Source organism: Hylobates moloch, unplaced genomic scaffold (assembly GCF_009828535.3).
Source record: "Hylobates moloch isolate HMO894 unplaced genomic scaffold, HMol_V3 SCAFFOLD_8, whole genome shotgun sequence".
Classification (NCBI taxonomy): Eukaryota; Metazoa; Chordata; class Mammalia; order Primates; family Hylobatidae; genus Hylobates; species Hylobates moloch.
Window position 1 is genome coordinate 47260324 of NW_026652283.1, and position 27120 is coordinate 47287443.

Sequence of the window (27120 nt, forward strand, 5' to 3'; positions counted from 1 at the left end):
GTTCCCTCGGAAGTTAGGTATTCCCTTTCTCTCCATATTGCTGCATGGGCACGGAGGACTAGGTAAGCATACTTAGAGTCTGTATATATGTTTACCCTTTTTTCTTTTTCTAATTTTAGTGCCCTTGTGAGGGCTATTAGTTTTGCCAGCTGAGCGCTAGTTCCTGGAGTGAGGGGATTATTTTCAAGTATTTTATTATTACCGACCACTGCGTACCCAGCTTTTTGAAGTCCTTTTTCTACAAAGGAACTTTCATCAATATACAAGTTGAGGTCGGGATAAGTCAAGGGAACCTCTAGAAGGTCTCCTCGAGCAGCATAGGTTTGAGCAATCACCTGTTGACAGTTACGTTCTATCTTTTTTTCAATGCCTGGAAGAAATGTGGCTGGGTTAAGAGTTGCACAAGTGCGCAGTTGTAGCACTGGCCCTTCAAGTAATAGACCCTGATATTTAAGTAAATGGCTGTCTGACAGCCACAAGTCTCCTTTAGCAGTGAGTATGCTGTTCACATCATGAGATGTCCACACAGTAAGGTCTCTTTCCTGTATTATTTTAACTGCTTCAGATACTAAGATCGCTACTGCCACCATTACCCATAAACAGTGAGGCCAACCCTTTGCCACTACATCAATTTCCTTACTCAGGTTTGCCACGGGTTGCAAGCTTGTTCCTTGGACCTATGTAAGGACTCCTAGAGTTATTCCTGTTTTTTTCTGTGACATATAAAGAAAAGTCTTGCCCCATTGGCAAGCTTAACACTGGGGCTTGGGTTAGGGCCTTCTTTAGGGCCTGGAAAGCCACTTCTGCTTTCTTACTAAATGGGTATTGGCTTTCTGAGTTTCCTTAATTAGTATATATAATGGCTTGGCTATTGGCTATTTCGCCATACCTGGGAATCCATATTCGGCAGAAGCCTGTTTTTTTTTTGTTGTTTTTTTTTTTGTTTTTTTTTTTGAGACAGAGTCTCGCTCTGTCGCCCAGGCTGGAGTGCAGTGGCGCAATCTCGGCTCACTGCAAGGTCCGCCTCCCAGGTTCATGCCATTCTCCTGCCTCAGCCTCCCAAGTAGCTGCGACTACAGGTGCCCGCTACCACGCCCGGCTAATTTTTTGTATTTTTTTTTTTTTTTTAGTAGAGACGGGGTTTCACCGTGTTAGCCAGGATGGTCTCGATCTCCTGACCTCGTGATCCACCCACCTCAGCCTCCCAAAGTGCTGGGATTACAGGCGTGAGCCACCGTGCCCGGCCAAGGCAGAAGCCTGTTATGCCAAGGAACCCTCTTAGTTGCTTTAGGGTTTTGGGATAAGGATAAGCCAGTATGGGCTGGATATATTCCTCATTGAGGGCCCTGGTGCCTTTGGATAATTTTAGCCCTAAGTATTTAACCTGTTGTGAGCAGAGCTGAGCCTTTGGTTTGGAAACCTTGTAGCCACAGGTGGCAAGGAAATTTAAGAGCGCTTGGGTGGCTTGATGGCACAAGGTTTCTGAACGGGTGGCTAAAAGTAAATCATCCACATACCGAAGGACAAGAGTGTCAAGGTATGAGAACTGGCTCAAGTCTTGGGTTAATGCCTGGCCAAACAGATAGGGACTATCCCTGAACCCTTGGGGTAAAATAGTCCAGGTGAGTTGAGACGTTGGGTTCAAAGGATCTTCAAAGGCAAACAAGAATTGAGAGTTAGGTTGTACAGAGATGCAAAAAAAGACATCCTTAAGGTCCAGGACTGTAAACCACTCTGCTTCCTCTGGTATTTGGGAAAGCAGAGTATAAGGGTTAGGTACAGCTGGGTATAGAGGGACAGCGGCCTCATTGATAATCCTGAGATCTTGCACTAGCCTCCACTGCCCGTTGCGTTTCTGTACTCCTAAAATTGGAGTACTACAGGGGCTATTGCATGGTGTTACTAGGCCTTGGGCTTTTAGATCCTTAACAATCTTTTGGAGTCCTTGTTGGGCCTCAGGTCTAAGGGGGTACTGCCTTTGGTAGGGAAAGGAGGCGGAATCCTTTAGTTTAACTTGAACGGGATGGGCATTCTTCGCTCATCCATATTGTCCTTCTGTTGCCCAGACTTCAGGATTAATTTCTTCCTTAAGCAGGGGACAACAAATGGGTGTTCCTTTTCCTGTGTTCAGGTGTATAATGGCCCCTGCTTTTGCTAGAATATCTCTCCCTAACAAGGGAGTGGGGCTTTCAGGCGTAATTAGAAAAGCATGTGAAAAGAGTAAAGTTCCCCAGTCAAAACTTAGTAGCTGGGAGAAGTATCTAGTGACTGGCTGTCCTAGGACCCCTTGGATAGTGACAGATCTGGAGGACAGTTGTCCGGGATAGAAGAGTAAGACTGAGAAGGCCACGCCAGTGTCCAGGAGACAGTTAACCTCCTGGCCCTCAATGGTCAAGCATACTCAGGGCTCTGTGAGGGTGATGGCATGGGCTGGCACTTGCCCTGGGCACCCTCAGTCCTGCTGCTGGATCATCTGGTTAGTGGCTTCTGACTCAGAGGGCCTTCATCCCTTGGGGCAGTGGGCCTTCCAGTGATTCCTTTGACATAAGGGGCATGGACGAGGGGGCGGCTTATTTCTACCTGGACAATCTGTTTTTTTTTTTTTGAGATGGAGTCTTGCTCTGTCGCCCAGGCTGGATGGAGTGCAGTGGCGCGATCTCGGCTCACTGCAAGCCCCGCCTCCCAGGTTCACACCATTCTCCTGCCTCAGCCTCCCGAGTAGCTGGGACTACAGGCGCCTGCCACCATGCCCGGCTAATTTTTGTATTTTTAGTAGAGACAGGGTTTCACTGTGTTAGCCAGGATGGTCTCGATCTCCTGACCCTGTGATCCACCCGCCTTAGCCTTCCAAAGTGCTGAGATTACAGGCATGAGCCACCTCACCCGGCCTACTTGGACAATCTTTTTAAAAGTGGCCTTGTAGACTGCACTGGAAGCAAGCCCTATTAGGCATTTGATTTGCCCAGCTTTTCCCTTTTCCAGAGCCTCCAAAGTCTGCTTGCCTGAGGGCCATGACTAAAGTGGTGGCCTCTTTTTTATCCCATTTGTCCCGTTCTGCCTGCTCCTCCTGATCTCTATTATAAAAAACCAAGGTTTCCAAGTTCAATAGGGTTTCTAAGTTTTGCTCCAGGCCTAAGGCGGACTTTTGAAGTTTTTTTCTAATGTCTGCAGCTGACTGAGTGATAAACTTATTCTTCAAGATTAGTTGGCCTTCAATAGAGTCAGGTGACAGAGAGATATGCTTTCTCAATGCCTCCCTTAGTTTCTCCAGAAAGGCAGTAGGATTTTCTTCCTTTCCATGTGTTATAGTGGACATCATCGAATAATTCATAGGTTTCTTCCTAGTTTTTCTTAGTCCTTCTAGCATGCAAGTTAGCAAATGTTTGCGGCACCAATCTCCATGTTCTGATTCTGTGTCCCAATGAGGGTCTACACTGGGAACTGCCTGCTGGCCTGTGGGGAATCGTTCTTTCCTCTGTTGTCATCTTGTCATTGACCTGACTGGGATACCAGAGATCACCAAACTCTCGGGCTGCAGTTATGGCAGCACTTCTCTCATTTGGGGTTAGTGTCTGATTTAGCAATAACATTATATCTCTCCATGTCAGATCAAAGGATTGTCCTAACCCTTGTAAAACATCAATATAACCATCAGGGTTATCTGAGAATTTACCTAGGTCTATTTTAATTTGCTTTAAGTCTGAGACAGAAAAAGGTACATGCACTCTGGCTGGGCTGAATTCTCCTCCCATTGCTTGGACAGGGGCATAATTGGGGAATATTGGCAATCTTTGGTTCATTGTTTACCCTTTGTCTATCTCCTTTTGGACGTTTGGGTTGTGGGGGGGGTCCTCATTAGTTGGGGAAGGAGTCGGGGGAACACCACGGTAGGGAGGTAGGCTCTGAGGGCTTCCTATAGGGCATAAATCACACTTTTTACATAATTGCGAGTTGTCTCTTAACGAAAAGAAGGTTTGTACATATGGCACTTCACTCCATTTGCTTTCTTTTCTACAGAATAGGTCTCGCTGTAAGATGGTGTTATAATTTATATTTCCCTCAGGAGGCCAGGTTTCTCCCCCTTGAAGAGGATATCATGGCCAGGTGGTACTGCAGAAGAATATAAGTCATTTCTTTCTTAGCGTCTGAGGGTCAAATTGGTCCCAATTCTCCAGAATACATCTTAGGGGCATTTTTGCCTTATGGGGAACGTTTCCCATCGCTTTGGAGGTCCCTTCGTGGTCGCCAAATGTTACTGGGGGGTCCTTGCTCCCAGAGCTCCCAAGATGATGGCGGGCCGCTTCCAAGATGGTGGCGAGCCGCTTCCAAGATGGTGGCAAGCCTGGTGTTCTCTGACCTGGGGTTCTTGGCCTCACGAATTCCAAGGAATGGAATCTTGGGCCATGCGGTGAGTGTTATAGCTCTATTAGAAGCCGTGGGTCATGGAAGAGAACCGTGGAACCCAGAGACTAGTGTTCAGCTTGATTAGGATGAACCTGGGCACTTAGCCGTGCAGGAACAATGGCAAACCTTTAGCCTGATCAGGAGCGGCAGTGGGTGCCTCGCTGGATCAGGAGCACAGCGGACACCCTGCCGGATCCAGAGGGATGGAAGCCAGTGGTGGGTCTGTGACAGCAGCAAACAGCAGTGGTGGACATCGAGCGAAAGCTCAGCTCCAGCCATAGCAAACACAGACCAGAAGAGAGTGCAGTTGCAAGATTTAATAGAGTGAAAACAGAGCTCCCATACAAAGGGAGGGGACCCAAAGAGGGTAGCCCTTTTTTCACTTTTTTTTTTTTAACTTTTGTTGAAAACATTTTAAGTTTGGGATTTCAACTATTCTTTGCTATTAATAAGACCTCATTCAGTCCATATTAACTTAGAATTGGTATAGATGGGTCCTTCCTGATTCTGTAAGTGCTTTAAGGCTTGGCTGAGTGCAAACAGCTCTCACATTTGAGCAGGCCAATTATTAGGCAATTTTCCTAACTCTGCTTCTACAAGAGTTTCCTTATCACTTACTGAATACCCACTGTGTCTTTTTCCCTCAATTACCCGGGAGGAACCATCTATCGTCCTGTCCTGAAGGGAGTTCCTCCTAGGTCTGGTCGGACCTTTGTATGGTAATTAATTAAGATTTAGATCCCCTGTTAGGAAACCTGCTGGGTTAAGGGAATTTTCAGTGGTTAATGTTAAATCATTTTTTTCTAACAGAATAGCCTCATACTTTAAGGGTCTTGAGTCAGTAAGCTACATTTTTTTTTTTTTTGACTTAGGATAGTTCTGACCTGATGAGGTGTGCTCACAATGAGGTTTCCTCTAAAAGTTATTTTTCTACTTTCTTCTGTTAGCAAAGCAGTTGTTGCTACAGATTGAATGCATTTGGGCCATCTGCTGGTTACTGGGTTAAGGAGTTTTGATTAGGGAGGTTATGAGTTGTCAGTGGCCTCAGTGCTTTTGGGCTACACCCTTGTTTACACTGACAACAAGGTGGTATTGGAGTGTTATAGGGTTCTGGAGAAGACCTTCAATTATCAATTATAGGTTTTAAATTTTATCCTGGCTTTTAAAGGAATAGGGTACACTGTTCTCTCTTTACTGCTTCTATCTCTCTTTCTCTCTCTTTCTCTTTCTCTGACTCCCTCTCTCTTTCTCTGACTCCCTCTCTCTCTCTTTTGTTTTTTGAGGCGGAGTCTAGCTCTCTTGCCGAGGCTGGAGTGCAGTGGCGCGATCTTGGTTCACTGCAAGCTCTGCCTCTCAGGTTCATGCCATTCTCCTGCCTCAGCCTCCTGAGTAGCTGAGACTACAGGCGCCTGCCACCATGCCTGGCTAATTTTCTTGTATTTTTAGTAGAGATGGGGTTTCACGGTGTTAGCCAGGATGGTCTCGATCTTCTGATCTCGTGATCTGCCCGCCTTGGCCTCCCAAAGTGCTGGGATTGCAGGTGTGAGCCACCACGCCTGGCTTCTGTCTTTCTCTTTCTCTCTCTGCCTCTCTTCTCTCTCTTTGCCTCTCTCTCTCCAACTTCCTCTCCCAGTTTCTCTTTCCTCTCTGCTGGTCTTTCCCTGCCTCTGCCAGCTGCTTATGCTGCTGTTCTCCCCTCTCCTTCCCCTTCCCCTAGGGAAGGGACCGTCAGGAGTGGAGCTACTTTTTCTTTCCCAAGAAGAAAGGAAAGGGGAGTTCTGAATATTTTTCTTACTACCAGAGGTTTGTGTGAGGTTTTTGATCCCCTGAAATTTGTGGAAGGCTCAACACCTCAAACCAGGGGGTGTCTTGCCTTGCCTGACCTGGAAGGCTCAACCCCTCAAACTAGGAGGTGTCTTGCCTTGCTGCCCTGGAAGGCTCAACCCCTCAAACCAGAGGGTGTCTTGCCTTGCTTTCCTAGAAGCCTCAACCCCTCAAACCAGGGGGTGTCTTGTCTTGCTGCCCTGGAAGGTTGACCTGTTTCCTCCCTTTCCCCCTCTGACGGTCCCTTGCACACTCCCACTCGTGTTGTCTTCTCTGGCTGCTCCCCCAAGGGAGAATTAGGCCCCCCTTAGCATTGGCATTCCGGTATAAATCCCATGGCAGGATCCTCCCTAAGCCATATGAGGTAGCTAAGGAAACGTGGAGAGGACCCACTCACTCCGTCCAGCAGCAGGACTTGTCATCATCCACACGAACAACACCACAAGTAGGGTTGTTTGTGATCATTCACGCACACACACATTTAGCCCTCCAGAATTTGACCACCAAGGAAGCACTTTACCGGCTCCCTCGGCTTCTACTTCCTTTGTCTGTGCACAGAGTTGTCCCTGCAGTGTGTGTGGATGTTTTACCCTAGGTTGCCTGCTGGTTTCTTTTCGAGAGCTCGGGTTATTTCTCGCACTGGGTGAGTCCTGATTTCTCACCCCTGAGGCCATCATAAGAGGGTGGGGCATACCTCCTCAGGAGAGAGAACCAGAGACTGCCCCTGAAGGGGAATGTAATCACGGGTAAGCCCCCAAATTGTTATAAATAAAGTTTCAGTGCCGCAAAAGAAATAGCACTCGAATATAAAATTTTCTTTTTTTTCTTCTCAGCAAGGCAATTTACTTCTATAGAAGGGTGCGCCCTCACAGAGGGAGCAATGGTGAGCGCCCGCCTGGACAACGGAGGGGAAGGTGGTTCTTATACCTGACCCACGTGATTCCTGATGCTGTATCCTTCCCCTGTTGGCTAGGGTTAGACCTATAGGCTAAACTAATTCCGATTGGCTAATTTAAAGAGAGTGAGGGGATGAGTGGTTTGGTGGGAAAAAAGGTTACTGCAGAGCAGGAAATCGGAATGAATCAGGGTGGAGAATGAATCAGGGAGGAGCAGGTAATCGAAAAACGTTGCTGTATGAGGAAGTTAGGTTTAAAGGTAGAAGGCAAAGAATTGAACATACTGACATGTTGATTCTTTGAAGAGAAATTTAGAACTCATATCTAACAGCTGGCATGTCTGGCAGGGCGCTCCGGCTGGGGCGCAGTCTTCAGCATTTGGCGCTCTGGGGTGCAGGGGACAGAGGCCGGCGGGGGCTGTGGTGCTGAACCGGGGCTAAACTCAAGCTTGGGAGGTCGCCCACGCAAAACAGTCGCCCTTCCCCACCCGTCTGCTCGGCTTGGCGGGGAGCGGGATGTCGCTGGGGGCGATGCCCGACGGGCCACCTCTGATAGCCGCTAGGCTCTGGCGCGCTTCCCCGCCCCTCCCGCGCAGGCGGGCGTGGGATCCCGGCTGATCCAGTCCGGGTTTTGCCGCGGAGCGGGCTGCCGCGCTGCGGCCGCTTCAACTGTCGCGGTAGGCAGCAGCCGGCTGAGGGGATCATGGTGCAGTACGAGCTGTGGGCCGCGCTGCCTGGCGCCTCCGGGGTCGCCCTGGCCTTCTGCTTCGTGGCGACAGCCGTGGCCCTGCGCTGGTCCGCGCGCCGGACGGCGCGGGGCGCGGTGGTCCGGGCGCGACAGAGGCAGCGAGCGGGCCTGGAGAACATGGACAGGGCAACGCAGCGCTTCCGGCTCCAGGTGACTGCCGGAGCGTGGTGGGATGGGCGCGGCCTGAGGGTACTGGCAGCGGCACTTTCAGCCGCCCGACCCGCCGAGGGAAAAGGGAGGGGGTGGGCAGAGCAGATGTGTAACTCTCCAGAATCTCTCCTCGCCCTAAGATATGCCCCACTTTCTGAGCCAGGTAGAGCAAGAGGGAGGAAAGGAAATGATAGTGACAAGGTAGGTGGTGGAAGGCCTTTCCCTCACTGGGTCAAAGAGGTGTTTTGCTTTGTGCCAAATAATCTCACGATTACTGCCTACTGGAATGCGAAAACGCAAGCGTGACAACCAGTGGGATGCCAGGGGTTGAGGACTTTGGAATCGCAGAGTGTAATGGCCAAGGGAATCTGGAGACCTTAGAGTTTGTTTTTTTTTTTTTTTGAGACGGAGTCTTGCTCCGACTCCCAGGCAAGAGTGCAGTGGTGCGATCTCGGCTCTCTGCAACCTCCGCCTCCTGGGTGCAAGTGATTCTCGCTGCCTCAGCATCCCCAGTAGCTGGGATTACAGGGGCCCGCCACTACGCCCGGCTAATTTTTGCATTTTTAGTAGCGACTGGGTTTCACCATGTTGGCCAGACTGGTCTTGAACGCCTGACCTCAGTTGATACACCTGCCTCGGCCTCCCAAAGTGCTGGGCGTGAGCCACCGCGCCTGGCCGAGTTCAAGCTTCTTGATTTGTGCATTTGGATCCTAAGAGGGAGCCAGAAGGAAACCTGCCAAGTGCACAGGGAGATCTTGGCAAAGCCAGGCTAGAAGGGAAGTCTCTCTGGCTCCTGCTGTGGTGTTCAACCCCTGGCAAGCCCTTTCCATGAGCAGGTTTAGTTCCAGCCCTCCCTGGGTGGTCTGTCAACAAGCTTTTCTTCTCCCTGTGCTGCCTTTGGATCACCTCAGTAAGTGGGTTTGGAGGCGTGGAAGGTCCTGGCTGAGGGTTTGGAAGACGTGGCTTGAAGAGGGGCTTTTCCTCTGGGTGTGTGAAACACTGACCCCAGTTAAAGCCTTCTTATGTGCTGAGAGAGGGAGGGCTTGCTGTGTCTGTGGGAACTGACAGGTGGGAAGGCTTCCCAGGTTGGGAACCGCAGGATTCAGGAGGGTGTTCCTGGGTGGGAGACAGAAAGAGTCACAGAAAATTGTGTTCAGCAGATGTTGCGCAAGTGATTTTTGAGTTGGGGCAGAACTGGAACTAGAACCTAGGTGCCTGCTGCACTCTTCAGCCACACTTACATGGAGAGGAACACGAGAGAGATATGAGGAAGGCACCTTGCATGCCAGCCCAGGGTGTAGCCTTGCATGTTGAAGGGGGCCAGCCCCTCCACACCTGTGGGTATTTCTCCTCAGGTGGGACAAGAGACAGAGAAAAGAAATAAGACACAAAGTATAGAAAAAGAACAGGGGCCCAGGCGCTCAGTATAGGGAGGACCCGTGCCGGCACTGGTGTGAGTTCCATCAGTATTTATTGATCACTATCTCTACCATCTCGGTGAGGGGGATGTGGCAGGACTATAGGGTAATTGTGGGGAGAAGGTCAGCAGGAAAACATGTGAGCAAAGAACTCTGTGTCATAAATAAGTTTAAGGAAAGGTGCTGTGCCTTGATGTGCACATAGGCCAGATTTATGTTTGACTTTACACAAGCATCTCAGCACAGTAAAGAGCAGTATTGCCGCCAGCATGTCTCACCTCCAGCCATAAGGTGGTTTTCTCTTATCTCAGTAAATAGAACGTACGATTGGGTTTTACACCGACACATTCCATTCCCAGGGACAAGCAGGAGACAGATGCCTTCCTCTTATCTCAACTGCAAAGAGGCCTTCCTCTTTCACTAATCCTCCTCAGCACAGACCCTTTACGGGTATCGGGCTGGGGGACGGTCAGGTCTTTCCCTTCCCACAAGGCCATATCTCAGGCTGTCTCAGTGGGGAGAAACCTTGGAGAATACCCAGGCTTTCTTGGGCAGAGGTCCCTGCGGCCTTCCGCAGTGCATTGCGGGTACTCAAGACTGGAGAATGGCGATGACTTTTTACCAAGCATACTGCTAGCAAACACATTTTTAACAAGGCACATCCTGCACAGCCCTAATTAAACCTTGAGTCAACACAGAACATGTTTCTGTGAGCACAGGGGTTGGGGCTAGGGTTACAGATTACCAGCATCTCAAGGCAGAAGAATTTCTCTTAGTACAGAACAAAATGGAATTTCTTATGTCTACTCCTTTTTACATAGACACAGTAACAGTCTGATCTCTCTTTTCCCCATACATGTGTTGCGGTTTTGGCTGGCTGTAATGTATGAATTTACTCCAAACCATCCCTGGGGCCAAGATATCTCATATTTATTTAGTAAGATAAAAAATATATCTGGTTCCAGCCTCCACTCACCAAGCTGGCTGAAAAGTCCACCATCAGTCAATTTTTAGGGTTTCTTCCTTCCAGAGTGGGAGGGCCCTGGTGGTCAATCCAAATTGGCCATCTCCCCTACATAAGCACAGGTTCTTCACTGTCTAGTTGCCCTCTCTGGCTGGGCTCTGGAGGTCCTCCTTAGAGCTCCTCCTGTTTATCCCTGGCTCTGTGCAGCCAGCTGAGTCCTGCCAGCTCCAAGAGCAGCGTGAGCAGCACTAGCAGGAATCTGATCATAGTTCTTGCCTGCAGAACTCCCCTCCTGGTTGCAAGGAATCCACCTGGCTGGCAGGGGTGTGGGATGGTAGCAGGATGGGTCTTCCTGTACTTCAGCTCCAAACAGCAGCATCTATATGGTTTTCCTCTGGAGCAACTGCTCTTTATTATTTTTACGAACAGATTATTCCAGGACAGAAGTTTTGGCTCTGAAAGCTTGGCTCTTTCAGGAGGAGAAGCAGGAAATTACCTTTCAGGTTTCCAGTGATTGTGGTTTTGAGTAATCAGCAAAGGGGCGGGGTCCTGATTGACAATAGCTTTGTAGGCTTTGCGGGGGAGTAGGAATTTTTGTTTGTTTGTTTTTTGTTTTTGAGACGGAGTCTTGCTGTATTGCCCAGGCTGGAGTGCAATGGTGCGATCTCGGCTTACTGCAACCTCCGCCTCCCGAGTTCAAGCAATTCTCCTGCCTCAGCCTCCTGAGTAGCTGGGATTACAGGCGCCCGCCACCATGCCTGGCTAATTTTTGTATTTTTAGTAGAGATGGGGCATCACCATGTTGGCCATGGCTGGTCTCGACCTCCTGACCTCAGGTGATCCGCCCGCCTCAGCCTCCCAAAGTGCTGGGATTACAGGCGTGAGCCACCGCGCCTGGCCAATGCCTGGCTAATTTCTGTAGTTTTAGTACAAACGGTTTCGTCATGTTGGCCAGGCTAGTCTTGAACTCTTTTTTTTTTTTTTTTGAGATGGAGTCTCACTTTGTTGCCCCAGCTGGAGTGCACTGGTGCAGTCTCGGCTCACTGCAACCTCCACCACCCGGGTTCAAGCAATTCTCCTGCCTCAGCCTCCCTAGTAGCTGGGGTTACAGGCGCCTGCCACCATGCCCAGCTAATTTTTGTATTTTTTAGTAGAGATGGGATTTCACCATGTTGGCCAGGCTGGTCTTGAACTCCTGACCTCAGGTGATCCCCCTGCCTCGGCTTCCCAAAGTGTTGGGATAACAGATGTGAGCCACCTCACCTGGCCAGGACGTGGGAGTTTTAGCTGAACCCAGCCCAGGCTTGGGAACAGCTCTTTCCCCCGCCTCCCCTCCCTTCTGCCTGCAACTCCTAAGGCACCCTTCTGTTTGGCTCTGGAGTCCTTGAATGATGGGCAGGTAGGATCTGTGACTGTCTGGGCAACCTTTCTTCTGGGGCTCTTAGCCCAGCCCTGAATTGCAAGGGGGCACCTGAGATAAGCAGGGCTCCAGCAGGCCCTGGGAGAACACAGCGATTTGTAGTAAAGCTCCTGTCTGATAGATTCTGGACAAAGCGAGTTGGGAACCAAGATTCTTTTTTTTTTTTGATGAGTCAGTCTTGCTCTGTTGCCCAGGCTGGAGTGTAGTGGCGCAATCTTGGCTCACTGCAACCTCCGCCTCCCAGGTTCAAGTGATTCTCCTGCCTCAGCCTCCTGGAGTAGCTAGGACTACAGGCGCCCGCCACCACATCCAGCTAATTTTTGCATTTTTAGTAGAGACAGGGTTTCGCCATGTTGGCCAGGCTGGTCTCGAACTCCTGACCTCAGGTGATCCGCCTGCTTTGGCCTCCCAAAGTGGTGGAATTACAGGTGTGAGCCACCACTCCCGGATTCTTAGCTGTGTCCAAGGAGGACACAGCTGGATGAGGGGGTACCCAAACACCTTCTGAATTTTCACAAAATAGTTCACCTCTCTCTAAACTCTTGAGCAAATCTAGAGAAAAGTGTGTTTCTGGTAACTCTGTTGACACTTCACCCATTTTTTTCCCACCCTGCCCCCTGAATAAGTTTTGATATCTTTTCTAGACTGAAGAGAAGGACCACCATCAATAGAATGGTATAGCTGGGAGAGACATCACAGAACACCTATTTATGCCCTTATGCCTTTGTACATGCAGTTTTGTTTTACCCTGAATGGTTTTTCCCACATCTCTTACAACCCGCTTATCAATCCCACTGACACTGTGGTTCAGGAGAAAACAAAACAAATGGAGGAGGGGCAATGCCCCCTAAGTGATTGGTAGAGTATCCCTCTCTTGAAAAATTGTGCATGCAGGTGGCCACAGGTTTAGATGTTACCTGTATACTATACTTCCCTGCATTCTCCGCAAAATCAGGTTTCCGCATGTTCACTGATTGGTCTCCTGGAGGTGCAGACTTACTTTGGTGTCTAGGAGAAAATGTCTCAGCTGCCTGACACTAGTTGAAGATTTAAAAATAGCTGTTAGCAGCTGTGTCATTAACTGTCAACAGGGAAGAACATAGGAAAGAATGAAAATGTGTGCTGAGCATGGAGGGGAGCGTGTTGATAGCTGCTAGCTGCCGTGCACAGGAACTCTGTGAGCGCCTTGTAGCGAGGTCGGGGGAGATGGTGACCGGACTGTCGGGTGGCAGTTATTCCAGGGTGGTGAATGCTCTGCTGATTTCGATGTCCTTCTTCATACTCCTGGCATTTTTAAAAATACAATGAACCTGTATTTATATAATGAGAACAAAAATAAAGCAAAATTTAATTTTCATTGTGAGATGGGAAAGGCAAGATGCAGTACTGTGTGTATAGTATGATTCCTTTGTGCAAAAAAGAATATATATAGACAACTGTTGACATGGTGGGTTTTTCATAAATATTTTCTTTTCTTGTAAGAGTACACCAGAAACTGTTAATTATAGTTTTCCTTTATAGAGGAGGGACTGTGCAAGGGGAACAAGGGGTGGAGGGAATGCTCACTTTTCATTTTGTATACCTTTAAAAAATATATCAAGAGGATTATCTGGTGTGTTTGGGGAGAAATCTTGAACCCATTTTTTTCTTCTTTGTAGCTCCTGTGTTAGAAAAAAAACCAAAGTAAGTATTGTATCAGTTCAATGAATTCAGGGAAGTGCTCCAGATACTGAGGAAATCAGGGGCAGAGGCTGTGGCATGTGCTTGGAGAGGGCAGGTGCCAGGCTCTGGGGTGTGGGGAGTGGGAGGGGGCAGTGGTGCCTGGGTGGGGAGAGGTGCACAGGAGTCTGAGAAGACCACAGCTTGGAAGCACCTCCTGGAATATTCTCTGGACCCTGTGGTGTGATGAGATGGGGATTTTAAGGGGAGAGGCAAGGCCAGGTTGGGTTTTGCACTGTCTGGCCCTAGCGGGAAGTGTGGGCCGGAGGGGCAGGACCTGGGCAGGGCAGCAGTTGGGTGGCCCCGTGTGACCCAGGAGACAAGGATGAGTCTGAGGCCCGGTGAGGGCCTTGGTAGAGGGGATGGAGAGGTGACCATTTTTCAGAGCTACTTAGCTTGGTGACTGGATGCAGGTGGGGGTGAGAGGGAGGAGCCAGAAAGACACCTGTTTCATTTCCTGAACACCTGGATGGATGGCGTGGCCTCCCCTGAGTACAGGGTACAGGATAAACAAGGAGGAGCTGGTTGAAAGTTGGGCAGGTGATGAGCTTAGAGGAAGGACAGGGAAGGTGGACAGGTGACAGGAATAGCCCATTGTGCTGGTTTGGGCTCCATTGCCTAGGGCTGGATGGGGCATCTGGGGAATGTGGGATAAGTGGAGAGCCTGGAGTCAGAGGTGCTTAGGGGAGGAGTGGAAGCCAGGGTAGGGGAGGAGGGTAAGAGGGGCGGGGAGGAGGGGAAGGGTAGAGGGGAGAAGGGGAAGCCAGGGGAGGGGAGGAGGGGAAGGGGGGTGGGGGGGGTGGGAGGAGTGGAAGCAGGAGGAGGGGAGGCCTTCTCCCAGAATCAGAGAGGGAAGAGAAGGTACCCAGAGCTCTGTCTCTCCCCACATCTGGTATCTTCTTATCCTTCAAATCACAGCTGAAATGTGGCTTCTTCAGATAGGCCGCCTTTAAGAACTGGAACACTCACTGTGAGGGTCCGCGGCTTCATTCTTGAAGTCAGTGATACCAAGAACCCACCAATTCTGGACACAGAATGAATGTGTAAACGCTTCCTTTTGGGTGTGGCCTTCAGTCACAGACCCAGCCTCCAAAGATGGGGTCTTCTTGTTTTTGCCCTTCCCTGCTAGAGGTTGGCAACCCCCTGAGTAGTGTTCAGAGCTGCTCTGTGGGTGTGGGGATGGCATGGGGTCAGGTGCAGGCAGATGGCTGGTGGGCAAGAAGGCACCTCTCTCTGAGCCTCAGTTTATCTGTGCAATGGGAATGGCAGTAAGACTTAATCAAAACATGGATGACATCAGCGTGGTGCTTGGCACACAGAAGGCAGCCACTGCTGGTGTATATTTGTAGTGGTTTAATCATCAGTCTGGAGCTAGGTACAGTAGCGTGTGCCTGTAGTTCCAGCTACTCGGGAGGCTGAAGTGGGAGGATCGCTTGAGCCCAGGAGTTCAAGTCTAGCCTGGGCAACACGGCCAGACCCTGTCTCTAAGGAAAAAAAAACCTACTTGGGCAGGTCGGCTCACTGGGCACCCCTTCAACAGGCTTCTGGAGGAGACAGAGCTGCATTCTCTAGGGATGGCAAGGGCCTGCCCAGGCTGGGCCATGTCAGAGCTGCTGGGGCATGGGCCACTGGTGTCTGCTGCAGGCCCATGAGACTTCGGCGAGTAGGGGACTGATCCGAGTTTGTCCCCCACAGAACCCAGACCTGGACTCAGAGGCGCTGCTAGCCCTGCCCCTGCCTCAGCTGGTGCAGAAGTTACAAAGTAGAGAGCTGTCCCCTGAGGCCGTGCTCTTCACCTATGTGGGAAAGGTAAGGCCAGCCAAGTCCAGCCCCTCCCTTTCCCTTCCCTCTCTCTGCACAGGCTGTGGGGAAAACAAGGCGTTAGTCCTGCTGGGGGCCATGGTGGGACCTACAGTGCCAGGGACTGCCAGGGAGGGAAGGAGCCAGAGCGTGTGCGTGTGTGTATGTATGTATGTATGTGTGTATGAGACACTGAGCATGCTGTCTTAGCCAGTAACCTGGCTTTTAGCCCAGACTTCCCTCTCCCTCCCGCCTCCACCCCATTGGTCAACAAGTCTGGTCTGTTCCCTTCTATTTTTTTGAGATGGAGTTTCGCTCTTGTTGCTCAGGCTGGAGTGCAACGTCGCAATCTTGGTGCACTGCAACCACCTCCACCTCCTGGGTTCAAGCAGTTCTCCTGCCTCAGCCTCCCAAGTAGCTGGAATTACAGGCAGGCACCACTACACCCGGCTAACGAAAAAAAAATTTTTTTTTTTTTTGAGATGGAGTCTCGCTCTGTTGCCTAGGCTGGAATGCAGTGGCACGATCTCGGCTCACTGCAGCCTCCACCTCCTGGGTTCAAGTGATTCTTCTGCCTCAGCCTCCTGAGTAGCTGGGTGTACAGGCACCCACCACCACACCCAGCTAATTTTTGTATTTTTAGTAGAGATGGGATTTCACCATGTTGGCCAGGCTGGTCTGGAACTCCTGACGTCAAGTGATCCACCCTCCTCGGCCTCCCAAAGTGCTGGGGTTACGGCTGTGAGCCACTGCACCTGGTCCCTGACTAACTTTTTGTATTTAGTAGAGATGGGGTTTCACCATGTTGATCAGGCTGGTTTCAAACTCCTGACCTCAGGTGATCCACCCGCCTCAGCCTCCCAAAGTGCTGGGATTACATGCGTGAGCCACCATGCCCGGCCCCTTCTTTTTTTTTTGAGATGGGAGTCTCGCTCTGTCGCCCAGGCTGGAGTGCAGTGGCATGATCTTGGCTCACTACAACCTCCACCTCCTGGGTTCAAGCGATTCTCATACCTCAGCCTCCTGAGTAGCTGGGATTATAGACGTGCGCCCCCATGCCTGGCTAATTTTTGTATTTTTATTTGGCCGGGCTGGTCTGGAACTCCCAACCTCAGGTGATCCTCTGAAAGTGCTGGGATTACAGGCGTGAGCCACCGCACCTGGCCTGTTCTCTTCTTTTACCCAGCCCTCTCCTGTCTCCATCCCCTTTGGCCACCCTGGCCCGCCACCACCATCTCCCTCCATGCCCAAGCACCAGCCTCCTGGTCAGGTGCCCTCTTGTGTCCCCAGCTCTTAAGGCCATCTCTTGTACTCCTCCTTTGTGTGTGGCATCACCTCTGGCCAAGGCCTTCTGGAGCTTGGGTGTCAGCAGCTCTGCACTGGCTTGGGTGGGGCTCCTTTACCTGGAAGGCTGTTTCCCTCTTCTTTGCCCCTGTCTGTGCCACAGGCTCCCCTGGCTGAGCCTTCGGGGCTCAGAGCAGGAGGCACTGTCTTCCATTCCCCACCTGAGGTAGGGTTTCCTCTTCCAGGCCTACTCTCATTCTAATAGCACATTTCTCATCACAGTGTCAGGCTTGTCTTCTCTATCTCTTTCCCATAGGAGGTCTTTGTGGACAGAGCTTGTCTCATTTGTCTTTGAACCTTAGTCACAACATGTTGCATTTCACATAATAAATGCTCAAGAAATATGTTTGAAAAGAAAGGGAGGGAGGGAGGGAGGGAGGAAAGAAGGAGACAAATTGTGCTTTGAGTGTGGCCTGCATGATTTCTTGAAAGGGTGTGGGACAGTGAGTGTGACCCCTAGGCAGGTGAACTTGTCTGGGTGCAGTGTATGTGACAATGCTGTGGGGGCTGCAGCTGAGGGAGTAAGAGCATGCTGGGCTGGTGTCACTGAGAGGGGGCACATACATAGTCTCAGCAGATGGTCTTGCTTCTTCCCCGTCAATGTCCCTGAAAAGGCTCCTGCCCTTCCTAGTTAATCTAGTCAATCTGGTTAGATTAGCCTTCTCCGTTCCTGCCTCGGGTACCCCGGGGACAGATTTTGCACACGCCTGAATATGGCAACACAGCCCACCCTGTTTCTCCCAGATGCTCCCCAGGAGCGGGAGTATTTACTGAAAGCTGCGTCTCACTCTGCCCTCACCTTTCCTTCTGTAGGACCCTGTGTGGTGCGGTTTGAGCATTCTAGGCAGATTTCCACTATTAGCATGTTCTTCCCTTTTGTCAAGCTCCTACTCCACGTGACTTGATTATCAAATTCAAGAGTTCCTGGGTAAGGGGAGGCTTGACTGGGCTACGTGTGGGGAAGGCGTGGGGTTGAGGAGAGAGTGCTGGGCTCTGGGAGGCAAGAGTCTGGTCTAGCCCTGCTCTGTGGCTGCCCTTCAGTGTGACCAGTGATGGGGGGCTGCCCCTGTCTGGTTTCTGTCTGCATCACTGGCAGAGATGTGGCTTGGAGGAGGTGGGGGAGTGGCCAGTGGTCATCCTTCTCTCAGCTCACCCCCTGCCTGGGGGGCACCTGAGGCCAGTATCTTGCTCCCTTGAGTGTCCTGGTTGTGCCCTGGTCCTGGTTGAAGGCCAGAGACAGCCAGGATGAGGCCTGGGCCAAATGTCCCTAGTGAGGCAGATGCTGGGCCCTAGGTCATCCTCTGTACCCCAGGCTCTGGGCCATGTTGCTGGTTACCCTCTCCCTGGGTATACTTTAAAAGGCCAGTTCTACATGATGTATATTTCACCACAATTTCTTGAAAAGGCCAGCCTCCTTTTATCTTATGTCTACTTCTCCTTTCTCAGGCCTGGGAAGTGAACAAAGGGACCAACTGTGTGACCTCCTATCTGGCTGACTGTGAGACTCAGCTGTCTCAGGCCCCAAGGCAGGGCCTGCTCTATGGCGTCCCTGTGAGCCTCAAGGAGTGCTTCACCTACAAGGTATGCTCTGCCTCAGCGCCAGGCCTCCATCGTCCCCTCCATCCCTGCCAGTCTGCATCTTGGGTCATTTTGGGCCCTCAGAGGAGGTATCAGGTCCAGAGGCCCTGCGAGGGGACACTGGTATACCTGTCTTGGCCTGTGTGACAGTTGTTGGAGTGGACCCTTGGCTGCCCATGGGCACTGACTCACTGGCCATGTCCCTTTTGGTGCCCATCCCTCCTCCCAGGGCCAGGACTCCACGCTGGGCTTGAGCCTGAATGAAGGGGTGCCGGCGGAGTGCGACAGCGTAGTGGTGCATGTGCTGAAGCTGCAGGGTGCCGTGCCCTTCGTGCACACCAATGTTCCCCAGTCCATGTTCAGGTTGGGTCTTGGGGTGGGGCAGGGCGGGGCAGGGGCACCGGTCCCAGCATGGCACTGGCTGACCCGTTCTTGCCTCCTCCAGCTATGACTGCAGTAACCCCCTCTTTGGCCAGACTGTGAACCCATGGAAGTCCTCCAAAAGCCCAGGGGGCTCCTCAGGGGGTGAAGGGGCCCTCATCGGGTCTGGAGGCTCCCCCCTGGGCTTAGGCACTGATATCGGAGGCAGCATCCGCTTCCCCTCCGCCTTCTGCGGCATCTGCGGCCTCAAGCCCACAGGGAACCGCCTCAGGTAAGGTGGGTGGAGGGTGCTTCTGGGCCCCTCGCTGTGTGACCTTGGCCTAGCTTCCAACCTCTCTGGGCTCCAGGCGGGGATTCGGTCTCCGGGGTTTTGCTGGGAGGAAGCATTACAGTACCACTGGCCGGGCGTGGGTCCTAGTTTCCAAAGCGGTGAGTGTTCACAGCTGCTCTGTGGGTGTGGGGATGGCGGCGGGTGGCCATTTCCTGTTTCCAGCATCTTATGTTTCTTATCCAGCAAGAGTGGCCTGAAGGGCTGTGTCTATGGACAGGAGGCAGGTGAGGTCCGTGGTGCTCTCCGTGCCCCGAGGAGGGTGGGGGTCGGCCTGACCCGCTTCCACCCGTGCTTCTCAGGTGGCAGGGCAGTGTCTGGCACCCAGGCTGCTCTAGGTCTGGGTTCCTCGCACCTTGTCTGCTTACCTCCCTCCCCTCTCTGCCCCACAGTGCGTCTCTCCGTGGGCCCCATGGCCCGGGACGTGGAGAGCCTGGCACTGTGCCTGCGAGCCCTGCTGTGCGAGGACATGTTCCGCTTGGACCCCACTGTGCCTCCCTTGCCCTTCAGAGAAGAGGTGAGCAGGGCTGGGTGGGCATGGGTGTGGACCGCTGAACCCAGACAGTCACCCCAGGCCTTGTGGGCAGGTCTTGGAGCCCCTGTCTCCTGAGAACCGTCCCCCAGGCCTCTGAGGCAAGGGCGGCTTGCTCCTCCACAGACGGCCACCAGATGGAGCCCTTGCCTGCATTTGGAGACCCACAGGCTTGCTTTTTTTTCTTTTCTTTTCTTTTTGTTTTTTTTTGAGACGGAGTCTCGCTCTGTCCCTCAGGCTGGAGTGCAGTGGCGCGATCTCGGCTCACTGCAAGCTCCGCCTCCCGGGTTCACGCCATTCTCCTGCCTCAGCCTCCCGAGTAGCTGGGACTACAGGCGCCCGCCACTGCGCCCGGCTAATTTTTTTTTTGTATTTTTTAGTAGAGACGGGGTTTCACCGTGTTAGCCAGAATGGTCTCCATCTCCTGACCTCGTGATCCACCCGCCTCGGCCTCCCAAAGTGCTGGGATTACAGGCTTGAGCCACCGCGCCCGGTCGGAAATCCACAGGCTTTCAAAGGCGCCCAGCCTCTGCTGCTGGCGCCAGGGATGCAGGAATCACTTCCCAGCCCGCTGACCTTCAGCAAACATCAGCCTTTCTAACAGTATTCCTGTCCACATTTTGGGGAGCAGCACGCCACGCTGCCTGCAGACCCCAGCTTATGTAGCCTGTTCCTGCCAGACGTAGGCTGCGTGAGCCAGGGTCTGCAGGCGGCGTGGTGTGCTGCTCCCCAAAATACCACCACAACAGCCTGTTGCTGAGACAGGCTGGGCTTGTTGCTTTCTGTGGCGAGGCAGCACTGTCTTGCAAAGCCTTAGGATCATCTCAGAGGGCAGGAAGGGTGGGGAGATCTGCTGAGATTTTGAAGTCTGGTTTAAGGTGGATCTTTCAACATGGGGGTTGGTTAAGATTGGTTAAGATCCTTAATCCCCATGTTAAGGATTGGTGGGCACAGTAGGGTGTGGATTTTGAGGCGACAGGTGTCAACCGATGCTTCCTGTTGAAGAGTTGGAATGAATTGGAAGGTTATTTGTGTTGTGTGTGTTATTTGGAGGAGGTGGGGGAGTGGCCAGTGGTCATCTTCCTCCCAGCTCACCCCCTACTACGGGGCATCTGAGACCAGTATTTTGCTCTCTTGAGTGTTCTGGTTGTGCCCTGGTCCTGGTACTCTCTCTCTCTCTCTGTGTTGGGGTTGAAGGCCAGAAACAGCCAGGTTGAGGCTGGGGCCAGATGTCTCCAGTGAGGCAGGTGCTGGGCCCTAGGTCATCCTCTGTGCCCACTCCAACAGAGTGTTCAGGAGCTGTAAAGTTAGATTGGTGCAGACGGAGGAAGAGTGAAGTCACGTTAATGTAGACAGCAAGCTGTGTGATGTAAGCCCCGTTTCTCAGCAGTCCAGCGATTGTCTTGTACAGACCTCTTGCCCTCGCCCCAGCAAAGGTTGCCTTGGAAAGGCTGAGGGTTTGTGGACAGGAAGGAGAGTGGGCCTTGGTGTTTTTTGGGAGTGGGGCAACAGGGCAGATCTGGGCTGGGTAGGGTGAACTCCTCCTCCCCAGGCAGAGGGAGATATTCTAACCGAACCCACGGGGATAGGCAGCCGTGAAGTCCTTCCTCGGAGGAGAGGAGGAGATGAGGTCCCTGTCTGGAAGTCTGGAACAGTTTGTCATGAGAGCCAGGACAGGTGGTGGAGAGCCGCAGCTCAGAAGACAGGATGTCTGCATTCCAGACCTGTCTTGTCACTCTGCATTGGGTAGCTTTGGGCAAGTCCCAGTCCCACCTAATCTCCCTATTGAGACCTCAAGCCTCAGTTTCCTCATATGACCAGTGGGAATCCTTATCCTTGCTCTGCCCACCTGAGTCACTGTGAAAGTGTTTTATGAAAGGGTCAGATGCAGAAGGGGCTGGCCTCGCTGACTGCAGCCTCACAGCTGTGTCTGGGGCTGAGTAGTTTCTCTGATCTCTAGGGGTCCTGCCTAGGGCTGTCTTCTCCTGACCTGCCCCTGTCCCCTGTGTTTTCCCTCCAGGTCTACACCAGCTCTCAGCCCCTGCGTGTGGGGTACTATGAGACTGACAACTATACCATGCCCTCCTCGGCCATGAGGCGGGCCGTGCTGGAGACCAAACAGAGCCTTGAGGCTGCGGGGCACACGGTATGACTGCAGGGTCCTGGAAGTACTGGCATCTCCTCCCCTCCCGGGAAGCCTTCCTGGTACCCATGGCTACTCCATCCCTGGCATCCTGGCACTCTGATGGTATTGTCCTCAGGGTGAACTGTGGCCCTGTGAGACAAGTATATAGAGGGCTGATCAAGAGTATTGAAGTGAGTGATTGACGGAGAACTTTAGCCCTATGCTGTGTGATGTGTGAACACCGCATGTGGGGAGGCTCTTCAGCTGTTAACAGTGGTGCACAGCTGTCCAGAGGCTCCCAGGGCCAGTGGGTTTTGGTCTGGTCATTACACAACTTTCTGTGTGGCTCCAGACTTCTCTCATGCTGTGCATTCCACAGTGAGTTTTTCATGGGTCAGTAAGGCTGCCTTTGTAGCTCTAGTGAGAGCTATCTTGTGGGCAGGGTTGGTCCAATCCATCCCAAGGGCCGCCCAGACAGCATGGGGATCATGGAGCCAGTTGTTAGGTCAGTAGGCCTTACACCCCTCAATCCCTGCAGCTGGTTCCCTTCTTGCCAAGCAACATACCCCATGCTCTGGAGACCCTGTCAACAGGTGGGCTCTTCAGTGATGGTGGCCACACCTTCCTACAGAACTTGTGAGTGATAGTGGGCTTTGGGGTCTTGGTGGGATCAGAAAAGTAGACAGACCCAGGGGGAGCAGCAGCGTGTGGTGATGCCTGGATGGGCCTTAGCTGAATCCAACAAAGGCCTAAGCACTCTGGGCAGGGACCTCTCTGTCCCTCCAGCTAGGCACATTGAGCCTGGAGATCCCTTGCCAGGGTGCCAGCCCGAAGGGAGGCTGGGTTGAATATCTGTGGCCTAACCCTGATCTGAGCTTGTTGTGAGGTAGGAGATGGGCAGGAGGTTGCCTCTCTGTTTGGGAAGGATTTGGGGCAAGGGCAGGATCCAGGCAGGAGGGTGGCGGTTTGGACTTGATGCTGTGACTCCAGGCTCTGTCTGACTTGAGCCAAGTCTTACTTTTGAGCAGGACCTCAGCTTTCTCTCCTGTAAAGTGGGTGGGTTGGACCAGACTCCCTTTAAGGGACTTTGCAGAGCTCATTTTTAGAGAAGTTGGTTCCTCTGGGATGCTTTTAGTCCTTAAAGGTTGTCGGGGCAGAGGACAGGCCTGCGAAGGTGCCTCCTGGTGACATACCTCTGCTGGATGGACTGGAACCCTTCAGAACACAGTCCCCCTTCCTCCGCTTCACCGATGGAGAACTTGGCCCTGCAGCCTGGAGCTTGGCCCTGCAGCTTCACTCAGTCAAAGGCCCAGCCTGTCATGTTCCTTTCCTTCCCCTAGCAGCCAAGTGTGATCCAGGCTTCAGTGGAAGGGGTCACTCCTCACTCTGGCCCTGGGAATGAGTCCCCAGGATCAGCTGCTAGAGACCTTTCCCTGAGATCTTGAGCCAGAGATAGCCTCAGAGCCATGCTTCATGGGCAGCCCACCCTGGATTGCCCCACCTGTGCCTCCAGGCTGTACCTCCCTAAGGGGAGTTACCCTCAGGGAGGCCTCATCAGGGAGATGTTGCCCTCAGTTCTTAGAGCTCTGAGCTGGGTTTGCTGGAGAGGGATACCCTGAGTCCTGCCTTGGGGAGCTCCCGTGGATGTGGGTTGCAGCCCAGGCATCCCAAAGGATCAGCAGAAACAAACGGCATGTTTGGAAGGAGGGAGCTGAGTCTGGTGAGGAGGAGGTGGACAGGATCCCTGCATAGAGAACAGGATTGCTGTGGGCCCGGCGAGCACGCCGGGAAGGATGTGGGGATGGGAGTGTCTGGACCCAGCCTTTTGTTTCCCAGCAAAGGTGATTTTGTGGACCCCTGCCTGGGGGACCTGGTCTCAATTCTGAAGCTTCCCCAATGGCTTAAAGGACTGCTGGCCTTCCTGATGAAGCCTCTGGTGAGGGCACAAGGAGTGGAGGGGCTAGGATGGCTGGGGGGAAACCTAGGGCCTCCTGTCCCATGATTCCCCATGGCCTCCCTCAGCCTCTCTTGGTTTGGGCAGGCATGGCCTCCTCTTCTGTCCAGTCCCCACCCAGACTGCTCTCCTCCCCTGTCCCCTGCGATCTTCAGCCAACCTGCATGCTGAAAGGGGTGCCAACCTGGGCCCTGGGGGGAGGCATGGAGGGAGGGGTCCCCAGTGGCTTGGCCTGAAGAAGATTGACATCTGCCGTGGCCCAGAGCTGAGTCACTGACCCTGTGTCTGTCCTGTGCAGCTCCCACGGCTGTCAGCTTTCCTCAGCAACATGAAGTCTCGGTGAGGGTTCTTCTGTGCCCAGCTGCCGGCCCCTGCCTGTCCTGATCCGAATCTGGGTTTGGGTAGTTTCTGACAGGAAAGGACTTGAGGGAAGTAGTCTCTGAGGCTGGAAGTGGCCCAGGCAGGGGGGCAACCTTTGCGACCTTCAGGTGGGACTTTGAAGTTGTCTTGGCAAGGTCCAGTTCTGGCTGGAGAGCAAAGGCCTGAGGGGGGCAAGAGGATGGGGGAGTTGGAGGGGAGGAGGTTGACCTGGCTGGGGCATGAGTGGAAAGGACCAGGAAGTAGGGGTTGGCCTGGGCCGAGGGTGGGGCACCTGGGAGAGGTGCTGCTGTTAGAGATCTGAGCTGACCTGAGCTGCGCCAGGTCCTGCTTGCCCCTTAGTGGCTTGGGCTGGAAAAGCAGGGCATAAAGCTCCCCGTTTCATGCCCTGACATCCCATGGACTCACTCCTTCCCTCACCACCAGGCTTCAGGACTGGCGGCAGCCATGGCCTCTCCTGTGTCCTGAGGGTAGTGAGGAATTGGGCCTGGGCTTGTCCTGGCTCTGCTGTGGAGTCACCAAGTGACAGCCTGTGCCCCTCTGGGGCCTGATTTTCTCATCCAAACAGTAGGGGTTTGAACTTCCCTCTCAGAGCTCCCATGGGGTTGTGAAGGGTCCGTGGAGAGGTGAGATCTGGAGGGTTGACAGTAGGGGTCTGATGTTGCTGATCTCCATGGCTGTGACCATCATGGCTGGTGACCACACTCCTTCTGCCCAGGTCGGCTGGAAAACTGTGGGAACTGCAGCACGAGATAGAGGTGAGGCCAGAGCCTCTGGACTGGAGCAGAGTGGCGGGGGGAGGGTGGAATTGGACAGGGCACCCGCTAGCAGTGTCTCACGGCCACTGCCCCAATGGGGCTCCTAGACTGGCCTGTCATCCCCCTTCCACTCCCTGGACCACCATTTGGGCCCAGCTCTCTGACCCTTACTTGCCCAGATGCCCTGTCCTGGGTCAGCCCCAGGTTGGGTCAGCTCCAGGCTCCTGTCCTGGCCGCCTTTTTTGCCCCCTGGAGCTGCCTTTGTGTGGCTCCGCCTCAGCAGGAAGAGGCATATCCACAATTCATTCTGGAGGCGGAACGACTGATGCCTTCCGAGAGGCAGCACTGCCTGCCCGGAGGACCTGTGTCCCACTGTGGCTCTGTTCAGATCCAGGGGCAGGTGCTGGGGCCAGAGCCACCCCAGCCACAGTCCCTGAGTTAAAGAGCCTGGGGTGGACCAGGTCTGAGTGCTTTGACCCGGTGTGCTGTGTCCCCCACAGGTGTACCGCAAAACCGTGATTGCCCAGTGGAGGGCGCTGGACCTGGATGTGGTGCTGACCCCCATGCTGGGCCCTGCTCTGGACTTGAATGCCCCAGGCAGGGCCACAGGTGAGGCCCGACACCCTGCCTGTCCCTTCTGTGAATCTGGCCATGTGCCCTGCAGGGCTGCCAGGAAATGGAAGAAGAGCCGTCGGGGAGGACCCTGCCCTCTCCAGTCTGGCTGCCTGGAGACATGGGAATCATGTGGGATGCCCTGGCAGGGATTGATTTTCCTGTCATCAGCACTATTCAAGTTGGGGATCTTGAGCTACAGAATCTAGTTTGGGGAGGTTATGGTTTGAAGTCCAGGTGGGATTTAGATAAATCAAGAAAATAGGGGCTAAGGCGGTGGCTCACACTATAATCCGAGCACTTTGGGAGGCTGAGGCTGGAGGATCACTTGAGCCCAGGAGCTCAAGAGCAGTCCAGGCAACATAGTGAGGCCCCTTTCGCTACAAAAAATAGAAAAATTAGCCGGGTGTGGTTGCATGTTCCTGTAGTTCTGGCTACTCGGGGGGTTGAGGCGGGAGGATTGCTTGAGCCCAGGAGGTCGAGGCTGCAGTGAGTTATGATCACACCACTGCACTCCAGCCTGGGTGACAGAGTGAGACTGTCTCAAAAAAAGGAAAAGGAAAAGAAAACAAGAACAGCATTCCCAGTGGGGAAAGTACATGGGCAAAGGCATGGGGCAAACATCAGTGGGATGTCCAGCCCGGCCCTGAAATCTGAATTCCTGGGCTTTGTCCTCAGTCCTGGGAGAGAGCCTTTCTCTGGCTGTAGACACAGGGTGCCATTTCATACGAGGTTTGACTCAGGCCCGGAGTTGGCACTGAAGATTCCCAGGGCCTGCTGCAGCTGCCTGTAATGTGTTCCAGGGGCCGTCAGCTACACTATGCTCTACAACTGCCTGGACTTCCCTGCAGGGGTGGTGCCTGTCACCACAGTGACTGCTGAGGACGAGGCCCAGATGGAACATTACAGGGGCTACTTTGGGGATATCTGGGACAAGGTGCTGCAGAAGGTGAGGACTGGCCTGCCCCTCAACTGAACTCACTCCACCCTGACTCTGGCCGCTGTGGAGGAAACAGTACCAGCACTGCGGGTTTGCCAGCCTTTCTTAAGCAAGACCTGAAGGACTGTGGCCTGGCCCTGCTTTGTGGCCTCTCTCTAGCTGGGGTGCTTCCTGGGCCTGGGGGTGGGGAGTCCTGCCTCGCTAACCCTATCCTGATGCCTGTGTCCCCTATAGGGCATGAAGAAGAGTGTGGGGCTGCCCGTGGCCGTGCAGTGTGTGGCTCTGCCCTGGCAAGAAGAGCTGTGTCTGCGGTTCATGCGGGAGGTGGAGCGACTGATGACCCCTGAAAAGCAGTCATCCTGATGGCTCTGGCTCCGGAGGACCTGAGACTCACAGTCTCTGCAGCCCAGCCTAGTCAGGGCACAGCTGCCCTGCTGCCACAGCAAGGAAATGTCCTGCATGGGGCAGAGGCTTCTGTGTCCTCTCCCCAACCCCCTGCAAGAAGCGCCGACTCCCTGAGTCTGGACCTCCATCCCTGCATTGGTCCCCTCTCTTCGTCCTGATCTCTCCATCCCCATGTGGCAGCCCATAGGTATGACATGGGCCAAGGCCCAACTAACAGTCAAGAAACAGCTCCTCGTCTGTGTGGTTTCTGGGCGTCATCGTGAGGGTGGGGGTTGGAGCCTGTTGAGAGCGGGGCTGGCTTGACCGTGCATACCCAGGCTCCAGCCATGCCAGTCTCCTGCTCCACAACCTCCCCTGGTGCCCGTCACCCACAGGAGGGGTGCATGCTTGTATCCCCTAGCACTTCGGCCCTGCCCCTCCTCTCTCACCTACACTAAACCCTG

General features: G+C 53.1%; 1 protein-coding gene across 9 annotated transcripts in view; it reads left to right on the plus strand.

Moving 5' to 3' along the window:
- LOC116473113 (fatty-acid amide hydrolase 1) overlaps positions 1-27120 on the plus strand; it is a 123203-nt gene that overhangs the window by 36989 nt on the left and 59094 nt on the right. The window contains exons 1-15 of one of the 9 annotated variants that reach the window (XR_009214654.1): positions 7765-8021; positions 15238-15351; positions 18133-18267; positions 18494-18627; positions 18710-18916; positions 19160-19200; positions 19366-19490; positions 21526-21651; positions 22169-22266; positions 23467-23566; positions 23883-23923; positions 24681-24720; positions 25221-25329; positions 26136-26281; positions 26507-26864. Coding sequence is in view for 3 of the 9 variants with exons in the window: in XM_032160739.2 (XP_032016630.1) it covers positions 7827-8021; positions 15238-15351; positions 18133-18267; positions 18494-18627; positions 18710-18916; positions 19160-19200; positions 19366-19490; positions 21526-21651; positions 22169-22266; positions 23467-23566; positions 23883-23923; positions 24681-24720; positions 25221-25329; positions 26136-26281; positions 26507-26635 (1740 nt within the window). In the remaining 6 variants the exon portion in view is untranslated. Of the gene's footprint in view, positions 1-7764; positions 8022-15237; positions 15352-18132; positions 18268-18493; positions 18628-18709; positions 18917-18992; positions 19075-19159; positions 19201-19365; positions 19491-21525; positions 21652-22168; positions 22267-23466; positions 23567-23882; positions 23926-24680; positions 24721-25220; positions 25330-26135; positions 26282-26506; positions 26905-27120 lie in introns of those variants that run through there. The other 8 variants (XM_032160739.2, XR_009214649.1, XM_058443332.1 and 5 more) reach the window with 8 other exon arrangements.